The 16,910-nt window shown below is 37.6% G+C and overlaps 1 protein-coding gene across 1 annotated transcript in view; it reads left to right on the top strand.

Annotated features, from left to right (window-relative positions):
* Window positions 1–184: 184 nt before the first annotated feature.
* Window positions 185–16,910, top strand: part of LARS1 (leucyl-tRNA synthetase 1) — a 67,567-nt gene continuing 50,841 nt past the window's right edge. The window contains exons 1-7 of the mRNA XM_059917392.1: window positions 185–331; window positions 6,829–6,947; window positions 9,155–9,242; window positions 9,645–9,725; window positions 11,658–11,795; window positions 14,245–14,406; window positions 15,377–15,489. Coding sequence (XP_059773375.1) covers window positions 326–331; window positions 6,829–6,947; window positions 9,155–9,242; window positions 9,645–9,725; window positions 11,658–11,795; window positions 14,245–14,406; window positions 15,377–15,489 — 707 coding nt within the window. The 5' untranslated portion in view covers window positions 185–325. The remainder of the gene's footprint in view (window positions 332–6,828; window positions 6,948–9,154; window positions 9,243–9,644; window positions 9,726–11,657; window positions 11,796–14,244; window positions 14,407–15,376; window positions 15,490–16,910) is intronic.

Genomic DNA, 16,910 nt, shown 5'->3' with positions numbered 1-16,910 from the left:
AACATGCTCATGACGTCACTACCGGTGCCCTCTCTGAGTGGCTTATCGGGTACACTTCCGTAGCCTGTTGTCCTCTGGGAAATGTAGTCAATAGATGCCTGAAGGACGTGGGGTCTAGGGGTCTGGGAACTACGATTCCCAGCAGGCTACGAGATGCCCCCGGAAGTACTTAGTTAGTGATTGCCTCATCAGGTGCGAAGTGTGTGCTTTAGTGTCGTGGTAGGCCTGCCTTCCCAGAGAGGGAGGGGAAAGGTTGTAACCACTCCTTTGAGGGGGAATCACCGAAGTCACCGTCGTGGGTTTGCACAGTCGGACGGGCGGCGCCATGGCGGTGAGTTTTGGCGGGAAGAGGGTCCGCTAGGCCAGGCCTTGGAACCCGGCTGGTTACCTGCTTTCGCCAGAGTCTAGGGGCCCCACGTGGTAGCCACTGTCCTGAAGGGAAAAAATCCTTTTCTAAAGAAAGGGGAGGCCTTGCCTCCCACGTTTAAGGCTTGGCTGTTGTGAGGATGTGCCTTTTCTTGCTAGCTGATGAGCGAGGCCCTGATATCTTTAACTTTGTAGACGACTTCATGTCACGTGTGTTATTTCACCAAAGTTTCTAAAAACTGATTTGGAGAAAGAGGAGTATGTGACATTGATTTCTTCTTTCAACAAAAAAATTTTGAGCGCCTCTGTAAAGGAGACAAACATTTCTGCATTCATGGTGTTTACGTGTGTGTGCGCTACATTCAAAAGTATGTGGTAAAATATGTCAGGTGCTGGTAGGTGCTATAAACAAAAAAAATAGATCAGGAAGGGGGGGATCAAGAACGGCTTTGCTGAGGTGGCATTGTGGCAGAAGGTAAGGGAGCAAGCCATGCAGCTATACGGAGGAAAAGATTTCCGGGCAGAGCCAACAGTGTGAGTGGCGTGAAAAACAAGGACGGTTGTATGTGCAAAGGACTGTCATCCAGGGGGAGGTGATGATGATGATGATGATGATGTGTGTGTGTGTGTGTGGGGGTAGTGGTGGTGGTGGTTGATTGGTGGGTGGATGTAGGTCATATAAAGCCTCGTAGGTCCTGATTGAAGAGTGTTCAAGAATGAATGGGGGGCTTCCCTGGTGGCGCAGTGGTTGAGAATCTGCCTGCCAATGCAGGGGACACAGGTTCGAGCCCTGGTCTGGGAAGATCCCACGTGCCGCGGAGCAGCTGGGCCCGTGAGCCACAACTACTGAGCCTGTGCTCTAGAGCCTGTGCTCCGCAACAAGAGAGGCCGCGATAGTGAGAGGCCCGCGCACCGCGATGAAGAGTGGCCCCCGCTTGCTGCAACTAGAGAAAGCCCTCGCACAGAAACGAAGACCCAACACAGCTAAAAAAATAAATAAATAAATAAATAAATAAATAAATAAATAAATAAAAGAATAGGCAAGCCAAAAAAAAAAAAAAAGAATGAATGGGAAGGGAGAGACTGGAGATAATGGAGATAATGAGTATGGACAACTCTTTTAAGGAATTCTATAAAGGAGATCAGAGGAATGGGGTAATAGATGAAGGTTAAAAGAGGATTTTTTTGTTTGTTTGGTTTTGGTTTTTGGTGTTTTTTGAAGGACAGGAGAAATTATATAGTGGTTGCATGCTTATGGAAATTGTCCTGTAGAAAGGGAAAATTGATAGAGAAAAGTGATGTTCCTGTATAGAATAGAAGGGGTGAGATCAGACCTACTAAGAAGTAGAATTTTAATTCATTTGGTCCCATTCTGGAGCTTAGTCTCTTAATTATTGTACTATTTGCAATTGTAAACTATGGGGAAATTTCTTTTGCAAGCACCCTCCTGTAATGAAAGTTTTCTAACTCTGGAAGAAACCTTAACAATAGTAAAGAGTATAAGATAATAAACATGGAGTAGCATGGATATAAAATTAGTTTTTATATTATAATTGAATTTTTAAAGAGCAAGCAATGTAATTTCCTTCATATCCTAGGAATATTTATTTTATAGAGGTTTTGACAGTTTTAATACCTTTTAGTTACATGTCAGACTTAGACCTGGGGATTTGTTGTAATAAAGATAATAGTCAACTTTAAATTTTTTATTGTTTTAAAATTTTTCATTTGGAAAATTTAAATAGTGAACAAAGTAGAGATAATAGTGTTATGTACTTCCATGTACCCATCGCCCAACTTCAATAATTGGCAGTTCAGGGCCAACCTCGTTTCAGTCATACCTTCCCCAGAACCTCCTCCACCTCTCAGGATTCATTTTAAACAAATTCAAGGCGCTGTATCATTTCATCCATACATATTTCAGTAAGTTTTTAAAATATAATGAGATATTCTCTTAAAACATAACCACAATGCCATTTTGACATCTGATAAAAAGCACATGATGTCTAGTTGTCCCTCTGTGATAATGGTTAGCATTATTGAGCCATACCATGGGTCCGGCACTATGCTAAGTCCTTCATGCGTATTATCTCTTAGTCCTCATCATAATAGTACAGGTAGATATAATTATTATCCTCATTTTATAGATAGAGAAATGGAGGCTTAAAGAGGTTAAGGATCTTGTCTAAGTTCTACAGCCAATGGTGCTAGGATATGGCCAGAGTACTAAGAGAAAGCAGAAATAGAAGTCAGAAGATGAGGGTTTTTGTCCAGCCTGACCATTTGCTGGCATGATGATCTCTGAGCTTCAGATTCATCATTTTTGAAATGGTAATCGCTGGTCTGCCCACTTCTTAGGGCGATTGTTGCCCACCTCTTAGAGTTGTTGTTAAGATCAAATAAGTTAATGTGCATAAAAGTTTTCAGAACTGCAGAATACTATGAATATATGGAAAAGTTTATTATCTAGTTCAGTGGTTCTTTACTGGGGGCGATTTTGTCCCTCAGAGAACATGTGGTCTGGAGACTCTGGATTATCACAACTGGGGGTATGCTACTGGCAGCTAGTGGGTAGAAGCCGGGGATGTTGCTAAACGTCTTGCAGTGCCCATGACAGCCCCTGAAAACAAAGAATTATTTGGCCCCAAATGTCAGTAGGGCCAAAGTTTAGGAACTTTGCGCTTGTTAAATAACCTTTTAACTAATTAAAATAATCAATTGTTGGGAATTTCCTGGCCGTCCAGTGGTTAGGACTCTGTGCTTTCACGGCCAAAACGAAACAAAATGAGACAAAACAACAAACCAATTGTTTAGTTGAGTAACCAGTGAAGAAATTGAGACTCAGATTGATCAAGTGACTTGCTCAAAGTTATACAACAAGTTGGTGCTGGGGCCAATATCAGATTTCATTACAATTGACCTTCGAGTTTTGAGGAACAAGTTTTTCTGAGAAGCAGAGACCTCAAAGAAGAGCTTTTGTGCATTTAGCATGCTCAATACAGTGAAAAGAAACACATAGTTCTAAGTAATTTGTGAAGACTGTTGCTTTCATGGGTGGTTGATGTCATTTTTAAGCAAAAAATATTTGTCATGTAACTTCTGTGTCTATCAGCATTGGATGTGGTGCTGAGGTGACTATAAATGTTCTAAAAGTTGCTGTCTGCCAGGAGTTTACAACCCAGTTAGGTAAATATCAGGGATTATTTGGTCGCATGCAGTGGAAGCCAACTCAAGTTGGTTAAAGGAAAGAGGAATTTACTAATGATACAGTGGGATTTCATATGACCCATGACCCTAGGATAGGAGGCACGACAAGGCTTCATGAGGCCTTAGATACTTTTGCCTTTGTGGGCTGCTTCTCTGTAAAAAAAAAAATATTAGAAATTATATTTGACAACTGTGTTGTATAAAGACAGATATATTAATATTATATATTAAAGATTTTTCTTCTATCCAAAAGTTTAATTTTTTCTTCTGATTTTAAAAGATAGTAAAATATTTTGATGAGCCCGTAGAAGTATTGTGGGCCCTAGGCAGTGTGCCTCTTCCACCTACAGATTAAGTTGGCTATTAGGAGTTGTACAGGCTGTTTTAAGGGCCAGGTGGAAGTGACTTACTTTCTTCTGCTCAAAACTCCTTTGCCAGAACCCAGTCCCATAGCTCCAATCTGTGAATTCTCCTGGAACCATGGAAGAGTATGCCTAACTGCGTTTGCTGCACTACCCTAAGTAAGGTTGGGCATCTGTTGCTGAGGAAGAAAGGGAGGGAATGGATATCACATAGGCAAACTGTCATCTCTGCCATAGCTTTTTTTCAAATGGTAGTTCTTGCATGTTAGAATTGAAAACAGGGGTCAGCATGTATAGGAATAGAGAGACTTACTTATAACTTACAGATTATTTGTTAAAAAGAGGATTTTGCAGTAAGAGGGGGCCAAGAAGCTGAGGGTCTAAATGAAGTTGGTTGGTAGCAGGAATGGAAAAGAGTGAATAGATGGAGGGCCTTATTCTTTCTTGGAAAAGGAAATTCCTTATGCAGCCACATTTAGTTTTATGGAAATTCTTGGGAAAGAGTCCAAATTGCTTAGCAACTTGACTCAAATATGCAACTCAGCTCTTAGTCTTAGGTTATTTTGTTATGGCCATGGTATGCAAAAGCTGGCAGTGTATTACTCACTTCTCTTTTTAAATCTTTAAATGTTCAACAAATATTTGAGAACTGCTATGAGCTTAGACATTGAGGATATAATGAGAAATGAGACACAGTCCCCACTGTGAACAAACTTACAGTCCTATGGGGAAGATAGACTGATACTGATACTGCATGATTAGTGCTATCATAGAGGTAATACTGGTAGGTAGGAACATATTAAGAATGGTACCTGATACTCTCTTGTGGAATCAAGGCAGGTGATTAGCTGAGACCTGAAGGATGAGGTAGCCAGGCAAAGAGATTGGTGGGGTATGAGGGCGGAGAGAAGAGCTTGAACAAAGGCCCAGAGGGGAGAGAGGGAGCTTGGCACACTTGGGAAAGTGCAGGTGGCTTAATAGGCCTGGAGTGGTGGTGAGAGGGAAGAGGGAGGGGCCTGGCAAAGATGAGATAAGAAGGGCCTCGAGTGCCAGGTTTAAGAGTATGGTCTTTATCCAGAGAGCAGTAGAGAACCTCTGAAGAGGAATTGACTTGATCAGATTTGTGTTTTGATATAAGTTCTACTCACAGCAATTACGATCTGGTCAGGATTTATAGAAATAAAAAATTTACTTGTCATTTTTATTTTCCTTTGGTGCTAGAGAAACTTATGTCCATGACTTTTCAAACGTGGAATTCTTTTTTATTTCCTCTCTGCCTTTGTGGCAGGGTTCTTTTAATCCATCATTGCACCTCCCCTTGTAAGCTGACATTTCATCTTTCTGTTGCTTGTCCTCTTCTATCTTAAACTTGCTTAAAAAAATAAAAAGGAATAGTAAACTTGTTTTACTAATCAAATCCTTTGATTTAAAATAAAGAAAACTGAGGGAATTCCCTGGCGGTCCAGTGGTTAGGACTCTGCGATTTCAGTGGGGAAGCCTGGAGCTCAATCCCTGGTCGGGGAACTAAGATCCCACAAGCCGTATGGCATGGCCAAAAAAAAAAAAAAAGAAAAAGAAAAAAGAAAAAAAAGACAGAAAAAAAACCCCAAAAAACTGAAAATAGTAAAACAGAGTTGACAACTCTGTGGTAGATTTGTACTGAATCTTACCTAATTTTAGTACTCTTATTTTTATTACATAATACGCAAGATATATTTAAGATAGTTATTGAAGAAATAGTGGTAAGTTTAGGGTTTTTTTTTAATTGCACAGAAGTCCCATTTGCATAGTACTTCAAATTTGTGTAACCATTTTTAAAAATAGCTGTCTAAAAATCCAGTATATCTGTGATATGAGTAGAAAGCATGTTTTAAATTGTTGGGTGGAAGGACAGAGGGAGACACGACATGACTTGGCAAGGTCACTTGCCCAGTAGGTTGTAAAGGTATTCAGTATAAGTAGAACCAGGGTATTTTCTCATTTGAAAATGCTGCAGAATCTGGAAATGTTAGCATGTAAGAAGGGGAAGAAAATCTAATTTCGGCTCAGATAATTTTGTACAAGAAAATAAAATTCTAGAAACTAGTATTAAGTTTTCAAAACAGAATTAGATTGTGTATGGTCCATTGGTATCCAGCTTTCACAGTTGCCAGTTACATAAGTCCCATGTTCCACCTCGGCTGTAGCACACGTGCTTTTAGTAGCTAATTCTTTTTCACAGAGTCATAAACTGAGAGGGAAGTTCTAATCCTTCTTTTTCAGAGTTAGAGTGATCATGCATGTTTTTTCCTTTTATTTTCATCCAAGGGTAGCATAAGGGATGATGGGAATGTTGCCAGGTAGATCCAATATGCTGGAGGCATGTTTGCCATTCTGTTTCATTTTAATTTCATATTAATAACCTGTTAACCATTTTGGAGAGAAGTTCTTCATCAGCTTCCTTGAAAAAAAGAACACGCAGATGACTAATCCTCTCTCAGCCTCTCCCCATTAGGCCTCACCATCCTCCTTTGGTGGGCATAATTGCAGCTGGGCAAGCAGGCACTGCACCATCCTATGCTTTTCTAAGTATTCATCTATTTTAACTAAATAGGAACATTTGACAACGGTGTTATATTGTAGTATCTAATTAAAAACAAGTATTTCACAGCTTTTTTATGTATTTAAGTAATTCTTTAGTCATCCCTTTGACATCCCAAGTGGATAATCCTATCAGGTCATGATAACCCTAATTTTTAGTCTTACTCATTTAAATTTCAGGATAACCATGGAAAAATTAATCTGTCAGTAAACAGCTCAGTTCTGTGTGAAGTCAGATTTTTTTTTTTCCTTTTTTTAAAGCAAGTCTGCTGAAATATAGAGTGTATTATTCTATCTCTTTTGTGTCCAATAGGAAAGAAAAAGAACAACCAAAGTGGACTTCTTGAAGAAGATTGAGAAGGAAGTTCAACAAAAATGGGATGCCAAGAAAGTGTTTGAGGTCAATGCATCTAATTTAGAGAAACAGACTAGGTGAGTAATAGTTTGTGAAATTCTACACCTTGTGTTTCCAGAACCATTGGCTGCAGAAACTGCTCTGTGGAAGGAATAAGGCAGATTGTATTTACAATGTCTGAAACAGGCTGAAGGAGGTAACTTCCACTTTCTCTATTTCAAATTAGCATTCTCTTTCCTATGGAATCTTAAAGGATTTTTTCCTACTTAAAGGTTTTTTTAAAAACTAATATTTTTCATAGACAAACGAAAATGTTTTGAAGTTTTATCTTTGCTGACTGATAATAGCAAGTCATTCTGTTATGGAGATTCATATTATAGTGATAATTATCTCCAAAGGCACAGAATATAAATTTTGAAGGATTTCTGTATTTAAAGATCTCATTTTATAAATCTGTATTGCCTTGTTGTTAAGAATTGTTTATTAGAAGACAGACCATAGATAATGATATGATACTGGGGAAAAACAAAGTAACTGCTGCAACACAGTACCACAGTAAATATGTGCATCACTTATAAGATGCGTTGCAATTTCAGATATGTTGGAATATAGAAAAATGTGCTTCTTAGAGTTGAGGAAATGCACTGACAACAATAGCAATAATAGTAGCTAATACTGAACAGGTATTATTCAATATGCCAAGGCAGTAGGAAATATGCCATTTTTTTAAAAAATTTATTATTACTTATTTATTTATTTATTTATTGGCTGCGTTGGGTCTTCGTTGCTGCACGCAGGCTTTCTCTAGTTGTGGAAAGCGGGGGCTACTCTTCGTTGCGGTGCGTGGGCTTCTCATTGCGGTGGCTTCTCTTGTTGCGGAGCACGGGCTCTAGGTGCGCGGGCTTCAGTAGTTGCAGCACGCGGGCTCAGTAGTTGCTGCGCGTGGGCTCTAGAGCTCAGGCTCAGTAGTTGTGGCGCACGGGCTTAGTTGCTCCACGGCATGTGAGATCTTCCCGGGCCAGGAATCAAACCCACGTCCCCTGCATTGGCAGGTGGATTCTTAACCGCTGTGCCACCAGGGGAAGTCCCGGAAATATGCCATTTTTTAACATGCATATTCTCATTTAGTGTTCTTAGTAACGCTTTAAGGTTACCAGTATTTTAATTTTTGTTTTATTGATGAGTATACTGAGACACAGAGAGGTTAAGTAACCAGCTTAAGATTGCATAGCTAGGAATTGACAGGGCTTGGACTTCTTATCAGGACTTTCTGATTCCAAAGTCTATCCTTGCTACTAAGCTACACTCTAATGGAATTTTTTTTTTTTTTTTTTTTTTTAAAGAGAGGAAAAGAATTTGCTCTAATACACAGTCTCTGGTGTTATACTTTAAACTATAATTTGAAGTTTCTATTTGGTTCTAGAACTTTGGTCAAATCTAAGGTAATTTAAAGTAATCAAAAGTGAATTAGAAAGTGCTTTTGCTCAGTGAAAGAAAATGAACTGAAGAAACTTAGAAACAACATTAAATGAAAAAAGCTCACAAGTGAGTGAAACTAAATGATGTATCGTTTAAAGGCATAGACATATGTGCAAACTATTCAAAAACAAAAGAATGACCAAAGTAAATTTCAAGATAATGGTTCTCTCTGGTGGGAGGGTGGGGAGTAGCACACAGGTAGCTTCAGTGAGTTCATAAGTTGGATGGTGTGTTTACAGGTGGTCACTTACGAAGCACACGTGTGCTTTATAACTTATGTATGTCTGATACACTTGATTCATAGAAAAAAGGAGTATAACATAATACGTTAAGCAGCTTTAAAAAGGTGCTTTTTAAGGGAATTTATCACATATCGTGTAATTTTGAAGATGTTTTATTCTACCTGAGGGACTTTGAATTGCTTTATATATATCTAATGAAAGCATATCTCATTTAATCAGTAAAACAGTAAATTAATCCAGTCTCCCTATTAATTTTTTTTTTTTTAGTATATCATTTTTAACTCAGTATTTTAGCTTAAGTTAAACCTCCAATATTTGCTACAAGGATATTTAGTTCTTTAATAGCCACCTATAATATCTTAGTTTTTCTAAATCAAAAACAATTTTCAATTTTAGAGAGCTTATAATTTCTGGATTTATAAATTTAATTTTCAATGTCTGTTTAATAACTAAAATTTAAACAAGTTATTTATAGTAACTGTCCCCATGACCCCACCCTTAATTATAAAAGGAATTTAACATTTTCTTTTTTGTACTTTCTTTTTTACATGATTGTTTTGCAGCAAGGACAAGTACTTTGTAACCTTCCCATATCCATATATGAATGGGCGCCTTCACTTGGGACATACATTTTCTTTATCCAAATGTGAGGTAAAGCTTCCTCTATGTTTAATATAATGGGATGGGAGGGTCTTTAATAAATACTGTTTCAAAGAAAATGGCATCTATATAATTTATTTCCTGTTAAGGGAACTTAGAATTCCTTAATTTTAAGCATTGTTTTTATGTTCAAGTAATTTAATTTTTCTATTTTCACATGCTGTATGTGTGTGTGTGCAGGGGTCTAGGTATGTATACATGTTCATACGTAATTTATAGGTTGGTGAAAAGACAGAAAAAAAAGGATAACTTTGGAATGACTATAAAATCTAACTGGTATTCTAAAGGAAGATGTGAAGAGGAAAACAAAACTGATGATCTTCGTGAAAAGTCAGAATTTTGTATTCGTCTAGCATTTAAATTTGTAGTTTAAATTTAATTTTTTTTCTGTAGTTTGCAGTAGGGTACCAGAGATTGAAAGGAAAAACTTGTCTGTTTCCCTTTGGTTTACACTGTACTGGAATGCCTGTTAAGGTAAGATTGCTTTTGGGATTGCTTTGTACTCTTTTTAGCTTAGAGCAAATAGTAATATCCAGTTCAAGAGCTTGAAATAGGGTTTTCAAATATGTACTTCTATGTTACGTTAAAGTGTTTTTTGAAGTGAACTGAATTTATTATCGTGAAGATTAATTTTTAGAAAACATTTGGAGAAGTGCTTAAAGGGCACACATTAAGGTCTAAGTGATTTCTAAGTAATGCTGGTATCTTTTGGTTCCTTATATATTCATATTTCTGTTTTAGAATTAGATAATAACTACTAACAAGTAAAATGGGCAGTGTTTTGTGCATTCATGACGCATATAGGCTGTTGGAATAAAATAATAAACAGTTCTATCATATTTTGGTCATTTTTGCAAGTGTCTTAAATTTGTCATAAATTTATAATAAAAATAATTTTCGATAAACTATGGGCAAGAAAACTACAGTTGAAAGGATTCCCTAAATCCTTGGGAATTGGGAAATATAACTCATTTCTTTTTATTCTCCAGTCTTTTATTTTGAAAAATGTCCAACCTATAGGAAAGGTAAAACGATAGTACAGTGAGCACCCATGTACCCTTCACTTATAGTCACCAAGTATTAACATTTGCCACAGTTGCTCTAGTTCTGTCTCTCAACATACAATACATGCACACTTTTTTCTCCCTTTTTCCGTGAATTCATTGAAAGTAAGTTGGCAGACATCATGACGTGTCACCCCTAAACATGGCAGCTTGTATCTGTTGAGAGCAAGGGCGTTCTTCTACATTGTCATAGTCCCATTGTCCACTCCACGAAATTGAACATTGTTGTATCCTTTCTGGTGTTTTTTTCCTTTTTATTTTGTGGATCACACTTTGCATTTGGTTATCACCAGTACTACATCGATGAGGTTGGAACTTCCCACTGTATCACATCAAAAGACATATAATGGCAGCTTGTGTCATTTTAGTGATATTAAGTTAATACTGCCAGATTTCCTCATTCTAAAGGTAGCTTTTCTCTTTTCTAATTAAAAAGTAATCTGTGGGATAATCCCTTACGAGCCTCTGAGTATTTGGTTACCCAGTAACTCAGTGCTTTTAGCATCCTTTCATGATCCTTGTCTTTCAGTTATTGAATTTGTGGTTGTAAAATGGTGACTTTCTAGTTGTCTCATTCTTTCACTATTTGTTAGCTGAAATTCTTCATAGAAGTGTCCCCTCCCTTTTTTTGAAATTCACAATTCTATATTTGTATTTTTCTCATAACTTTAACACTGTCTACTTGGTGTCATCTTTGTTTGTGACAGTGGACTCATTATGGTACAGCTGAAAAGAGCTGGGGTTGTAAGTGCAGGTTCATGTTGTAATTCTGCAGCTTACTAGCTTTATAACCTTGGATAAATCCCTTCATCTTTCAGGGTTTGTTTTCTAACTTAATGTCTGTCCTATCTACCTAAATTTCAGAGTCAGGCTTTTTTTAAAAAAATTAATTAATTAATTAATTAATTAATTAATTTTTAGCTGTGTTGGGTCTTCATTGCTGCGCGCGAGCTTTCTCTAGTTGTTGACGAGCGGGGGCTACTCTTTGTTGCAGTGCGCAGGCTTCCCATCGCAGTGGCTTCTCCTGTTACGGAGCACGGGCTCTAGGCATGCGGGCTTTAGTAGTTGTGGCACGCGGGCTTCAGTAGTTGTGGCGCGAGGGCTCTAGAGCGCAGGCTCAGTAGTTGTGGCGCACGGGCTTAGTTGCTCCGTGGCATGTGGGATCTTCCCGGACCAGGGCTCAAACCCGTGTCCCCTGCATTGGCAGGCAGATTCTTAACCACTGCGCTACTAGGGAAGCCCCAGAGTCAGTTTTAATTGGCCATAGAAACAACAAATAAACTCAAATTGTTTCCACCTTGAATTTTTAACTTAACCATCTCTGATGTTGTGTTTTTTGTAGGCATGTGCTGATAAATTGAAAAGAGAAATAGAGCTTTATGGTTGCCCCCCTGATTTTCCAGATGAGGAAGAGGAAGAAGAAGAAATCAGTATTAAAACAGAAGATATAATAATTAAGGATAAAGCTAAAGGAAAAAAGGTTTGGTGGTTTAATGATACTTATTTTGGTTGAAGTTTTATATTTATATTTGTCTGATTTATATGTACATTCCCAGTACTAGCGTAGTACCTGACACATAAAAAATACTCAGTAATTTTTAAAAAGTAATAAAGCAGAATTATCTTTCTCACTTTTTGATTACCTTTTTTCCCCTTTTTACTTTATTTTGAAATAATTTTAGACTTACAGAAGAATTACAGGATTGTACAGGGTTCCCTTAGAATCTTAACCCAGTTACATCTTATATAACCATGGTACAGTTCTCAAAACTAAGAAACCAACATTTGAACAATACTGTTTAATAAACTACAGACTTCATTTGGATTTAACAGTTTTTCCTTAATGTCCTTAGTCTGTTCCAAGATCTAGTCCAAAATCCCATTTTGCATTTCCTTGTCATGTCTCTTCTTCTGTCTTCCATGATCTTGGCACTTTTGAAGAGTACTGGTCAGATAACTTATAGAATGTCCCTCATTTTGGGTTTGTCTAATGCTTTCTCATGAGTAGATTAAAGGTGATGTGTCTTCAATGTGTCATATCAGATAGTATAAGATATTGATATATCTTATTACTGGTGATGTTAACCTTGATCATTTGGTTTAGGTGGTGTCTATTAGGTTTTTCTCCTGTAAAGATTTCATTTTTCCCTTTGTAATTCATGTATGTTTTGGGAGAGATACTTTGAGGCTATGGAAATAATACCTTTTTTTTTTTTTTTTAAACCATTGCTTTGTATACTTTATTTTTTTAAGATTTTTATTTATTTATTTATTTATTTTGGCTGCACTGGGTCTTAGTTGTGGCACTCGGGATCTTTGTTGTGGCATGCAGCATCTTTTAGTTGCGTGTGGCATGTGGACTTCTTAGTTGTGGCATGTGGACTCTTAGTTGTGGCATGCAAACTCTTAGTTGTGGCACGCATGCAGGATCTAGTTCCCTGACCAGGGATCGAACCCGGGCCCCCTGCGCTGGGAGTGCGGAGTCTTACCCACTGGATCACCAGAGAAGTCCCAATATCTTGTTTCTTTTTATATATTTGCTCACTAATTTTAGCATTCATCAGTGGATCTTCCCTGCAACGGTTATTGCTGCATATTTTGTTCTAATGGTGATTTTCCGTTTCCCTCATTCCTTCTACATTTATTACCTGGAATTCTTCTGAAAGGAAAAGTTCCTTCTCCCCCATTTACTTGTTTATTAATTTCTTTTTTATATCAGTGTGGATTCATGCATATTTATTTATTCTTTGGGTTATAATCTAATGCTATTGGGGTTTTTTGAGTTATTGTTATTGCTCAAATTGTTCTAGCAATGGCCATTGGGGGAATCTTTTAGGTGGGCTCCTGTGTCCATTTGACATGCCCCAGCTTTTTTTCTTTTTTCTATTTCTTTCTTTTTTTTTTTTCTTTTTTTTGTTTCTTTTGAGCACTTCTATACTTTCAGGTGTCACAAGATGTGCCAGGCTCATTTTGTATTTTCCCTGTTTTAGCCCCAGAGTCAACCACTCTTCCAAGGAGTCCTTTTTCCTTTTTTTGAAATATGGTATTTAGAAACTAAGTTCCGAGTGCTAGTTATGCTCATTGTTTCTAGGTCCTCTCAGTAGAAAGAGCAAGGAAATATATGTATGTCTACTAACCCGCTTATATGTAGGTGTCTATTTATTTCTTTATACAGTTTTAAAAATTTCTTTATATTTTTTTAAATGAGGTTTTTTTTTTAATTAATGTAAACTCTTCCTTCCTTCCTTCCTTCCTTTCCTTCCTCCCTCCCTCCTTCCCTCCCTCCTTCCTTCCTTCCCTTCCTTTCTTCCTTCCTCTCTCTCCCTCCCTCCCTCCCTCCCTTCTTCCCTCCCTCCCTCCTTTCCTCCCATCTCTCTCTCACTCTTCACAGTGTATCGTTGTGTTGGTTTGACAAGTGCATGGAGTCATGTTTCTACCACCACAGTACTATACAGAGCAGTTTCCTCAGCCCCCAAATTCCTTGTCCTACCTTTTTATATAGTTTAGCCTTTTTGCCTACCTCCAGTCCCTGGCATGTGGTTACCTTTTTGATATTGGTAAATATTGGAAAAGGAGGAAACTCTTGTTAGCAGCTTATTCATAGCTAAAAAAGGTGCATATGGTATTTGAAAAAAGGAAATAGTGAAGGTTTGGTGCTAAGATCTTATCTTTGTGATGATAATTTTTTATGGTTCCACCTCTGTATTGATAGTTGTCTTTGGTGTCAGAATCCAGGTATCAGACTATACGGTTTGGCAAACAGAACAGTACATCCAGATCCTGCAGTATTCTGACATGTCAACAGTATTGTCTTAGATTTTAAAAAACTACCAAATAGGATTATTCACTTAAAATTACTGTGGTCCTGGAATTTGTTAACCGGTTGTTAGTTGTTCTTTGATGGAGTTTGGTTTTGCTGTTATTTTCAGAGTAAAGCTGCTGCTAAAGCTGGATCTTCTAAATACCAGTGGGACATTATGAAATCCCTTGGTCTGTCTGATGAAGAGATAGTCAAATTTTCTGAAGCAGAATATTGGCTTGACTATTTCCCACCACTGGCTGTTCAGGATCTGAAGAGAATGGGTTTGAAGGTATGCCCATCACCCCCAGAGTGTAAGGAAATATGAAAAATACATTTATATTTGTGTGATTGAATGAGATTTGGACTACCTCTTAATTTAGAATAATATATTCTAGTAATGACTTGGTACTGTTCTTGTCAGATTAGAACCACATGGGCCTCAATGTAAGCAATGAAGTACTTCAATATTTGTTGTTTTGGAATGTATATATGTATATTAACAATTAGTAGAAAGGAATTCTATTCAAAGAATATGAAGAAGCCCACAACATTGTAAATCAACTATACTTCAATAAAATTTAAAAAAAAGAAGATATGAAGAAGCCCAAGTGTAGCTTGAATATTTAGGGATACATAAAGGTGTTATGTAAATGCTCCTTCTTAATTTATTATAATTCCTGTATGTTTAATAGGTAAATGTGTGTGTTTAAAAACTTACATATTGGGGGCTTCCCTGGTGGCGCAGTGGTTAAGAATCCGCCTGCCAATGCAGGGGACACGGGTTCGAGCCCTGGTCCCGGAAGATCCCACATGCCGCGGAGCAGCTGGGCCCGTGAGCCACAATTACTGAGCCTGTGTGTCTGGAGCCTGTGCTCCGCAACAAGAGAGGCCGCGATAGTGAGAGGCCCGCACACTGCGATGAAGAGTGGCCCCCACTTGCCACAACTGGAGAAAGCCCTCACACAGAAATGAAGAGCCAACACAGCAATCAATCAATCAATAAATAAATCTTTAAAAAAAACAAAACAAACAAACAAAAAAAAACTTACATATTAAGCACAAATTAACATGATAATTGTGGCGTATTATATATTTAATAGGTGGAACTTGAAATTTTTTGGTTTGCTTTTGATATTTTTGATATAATTCTAAGTTGGGAAATAAGGAGTAGAAGAGTAAATAATTGATTCATGGGAATTCCTGTTCATAGAGACCATATAAATTTCTCAAAAATTACCTTTTCCTTTCTCCTTGTGTAGGTAGACTGGCGTCGTTCCTTCATCACCACTGACGTTAATCCTTACTATGACTCGTTTGTCAGGTGGCAGTTTTTAACATTAAGAGAAAGAAGCAAAATTAAATTTGGGAAGCGGTGAGTTTGTTGTCCTTCGGTATAATAAAGTAAAAATCATGTAATTCCTGCATTGTAATTCAATGTGCCCCGGAGCCTACTTTTTTCCATTATCTTTTCTCCTTTTATAATTTCTCTTTTTGTTCTCTTGTTTCCTTTGTATTCCTTTTTGTTTGGCTGGTGTCTCAGTTTCTCTGAGCTGCTTAGTGTTTGTGACAAATAGAACCAGGGAGAATAGGGGTCTCACTAAAGATTCTCTCTTATGGTCTCACTGAAGATTCTCTCTTATGTTCTCACTAAAGATTCTCTTAAGTATTCTAGCCAAGTAGAAAAATAATTTTATTTGTGTTTTAGTTTATCTTTTTGCTCTATAAAATGTTCTATAAAGTTCCTTGATTATATGGACTCATTAAAAGCTATCTGCATTTTTTTTTAAATTTTTTAATATTATTTATTTCTTTATACAGCAGGTTCTTATTAGTCATCAATTTTATGCACATCAGTGTATACATGTCAATCCCAATCGCCCAATTCATCACACCACCATCCCCACACCCCCTGCGGCTTTTCCCTCTTGGTGGCCATACGTTTGTTCTCTACATCTCTGTCTCAACTTCTGCCCTGCAAACCGGTTCATCTGTACCATTTTTCTAGGTTCCACATACATGCGTTAATATACACTATTTGCTTTTCTCTTTCTGACTTAACTTCACTCTGTATGACAGTCTCTAGATCCATCCACGTCTCAACAAATGACCCAATTTCGTTCCTTTTTATGGCTGAGTAATATTCCATTGTATATATGTACCACATCTTCTTTATCCATTCATCTGTCGATGGGCATTTAGGCTGCTTCCATGACCTGGCTATTGTAAATAGTGCTGCAATGAACATTGGGGTGCACGCGTCTTTTTGAATTGTGGTTTTCTCCGGGTATATGCCCAGTAGTGGGATTGCTGGATCATATGGTAATTCTATTTTTAGTTTTTTAAGGAACCTCCATACTGTTCTCCATAGTGGCTGTATCAATTTACATTCCCACCAACAGTGCAAGAGGGTTCCCTTTTCTCCACACCCTCTCCAGCATTTGTTTGTAGATTTGCTGATGATGCGCATTCTAACTGGTGTGAGGTGATACCTCATTGTAGTTTTGATTTGCATTTCTCTAATTAGTGATGTTGAGCAGCTTTTCATGTGCTTCTTGGCCATCTGTATGTCTTCTTTGGAGAAATGTCTATTTAGGTCTTTTGCCCATTTTTGGATTGGGTTGTTTGTTTTTTTAATATTGAGCTCCATGAGCTGTTTATATATTTTGGAGATTAATCCTTTGTCCCTTGATTCATTTGCAAATATATTCTCCCATTCTGAGGGTTGTCTTTTCGTCTTGTTTATGGTTTCCTTTGCTGTGCAAAAGGTTTGAAGTTTCATTAGGTCCCATTTGT

Source organism: Balaenoptera ricei, chromosome 3, assembly GCF_028023285.1.
Source record: "Balaenoptera ricei isolate mBalRic1 chromosome 3, mBalRic1.hap2, whole genome shotgun sequence".
NCBI lineage: Eukaryota > Metazoa > Chordata > Mammalia > Artiodactyla > Balaenopteridae > Balaenoptera > Balaenoptera ricei.
This window is presented reverse-complemented; position numbering and strand designations above follow the sequence as displayed.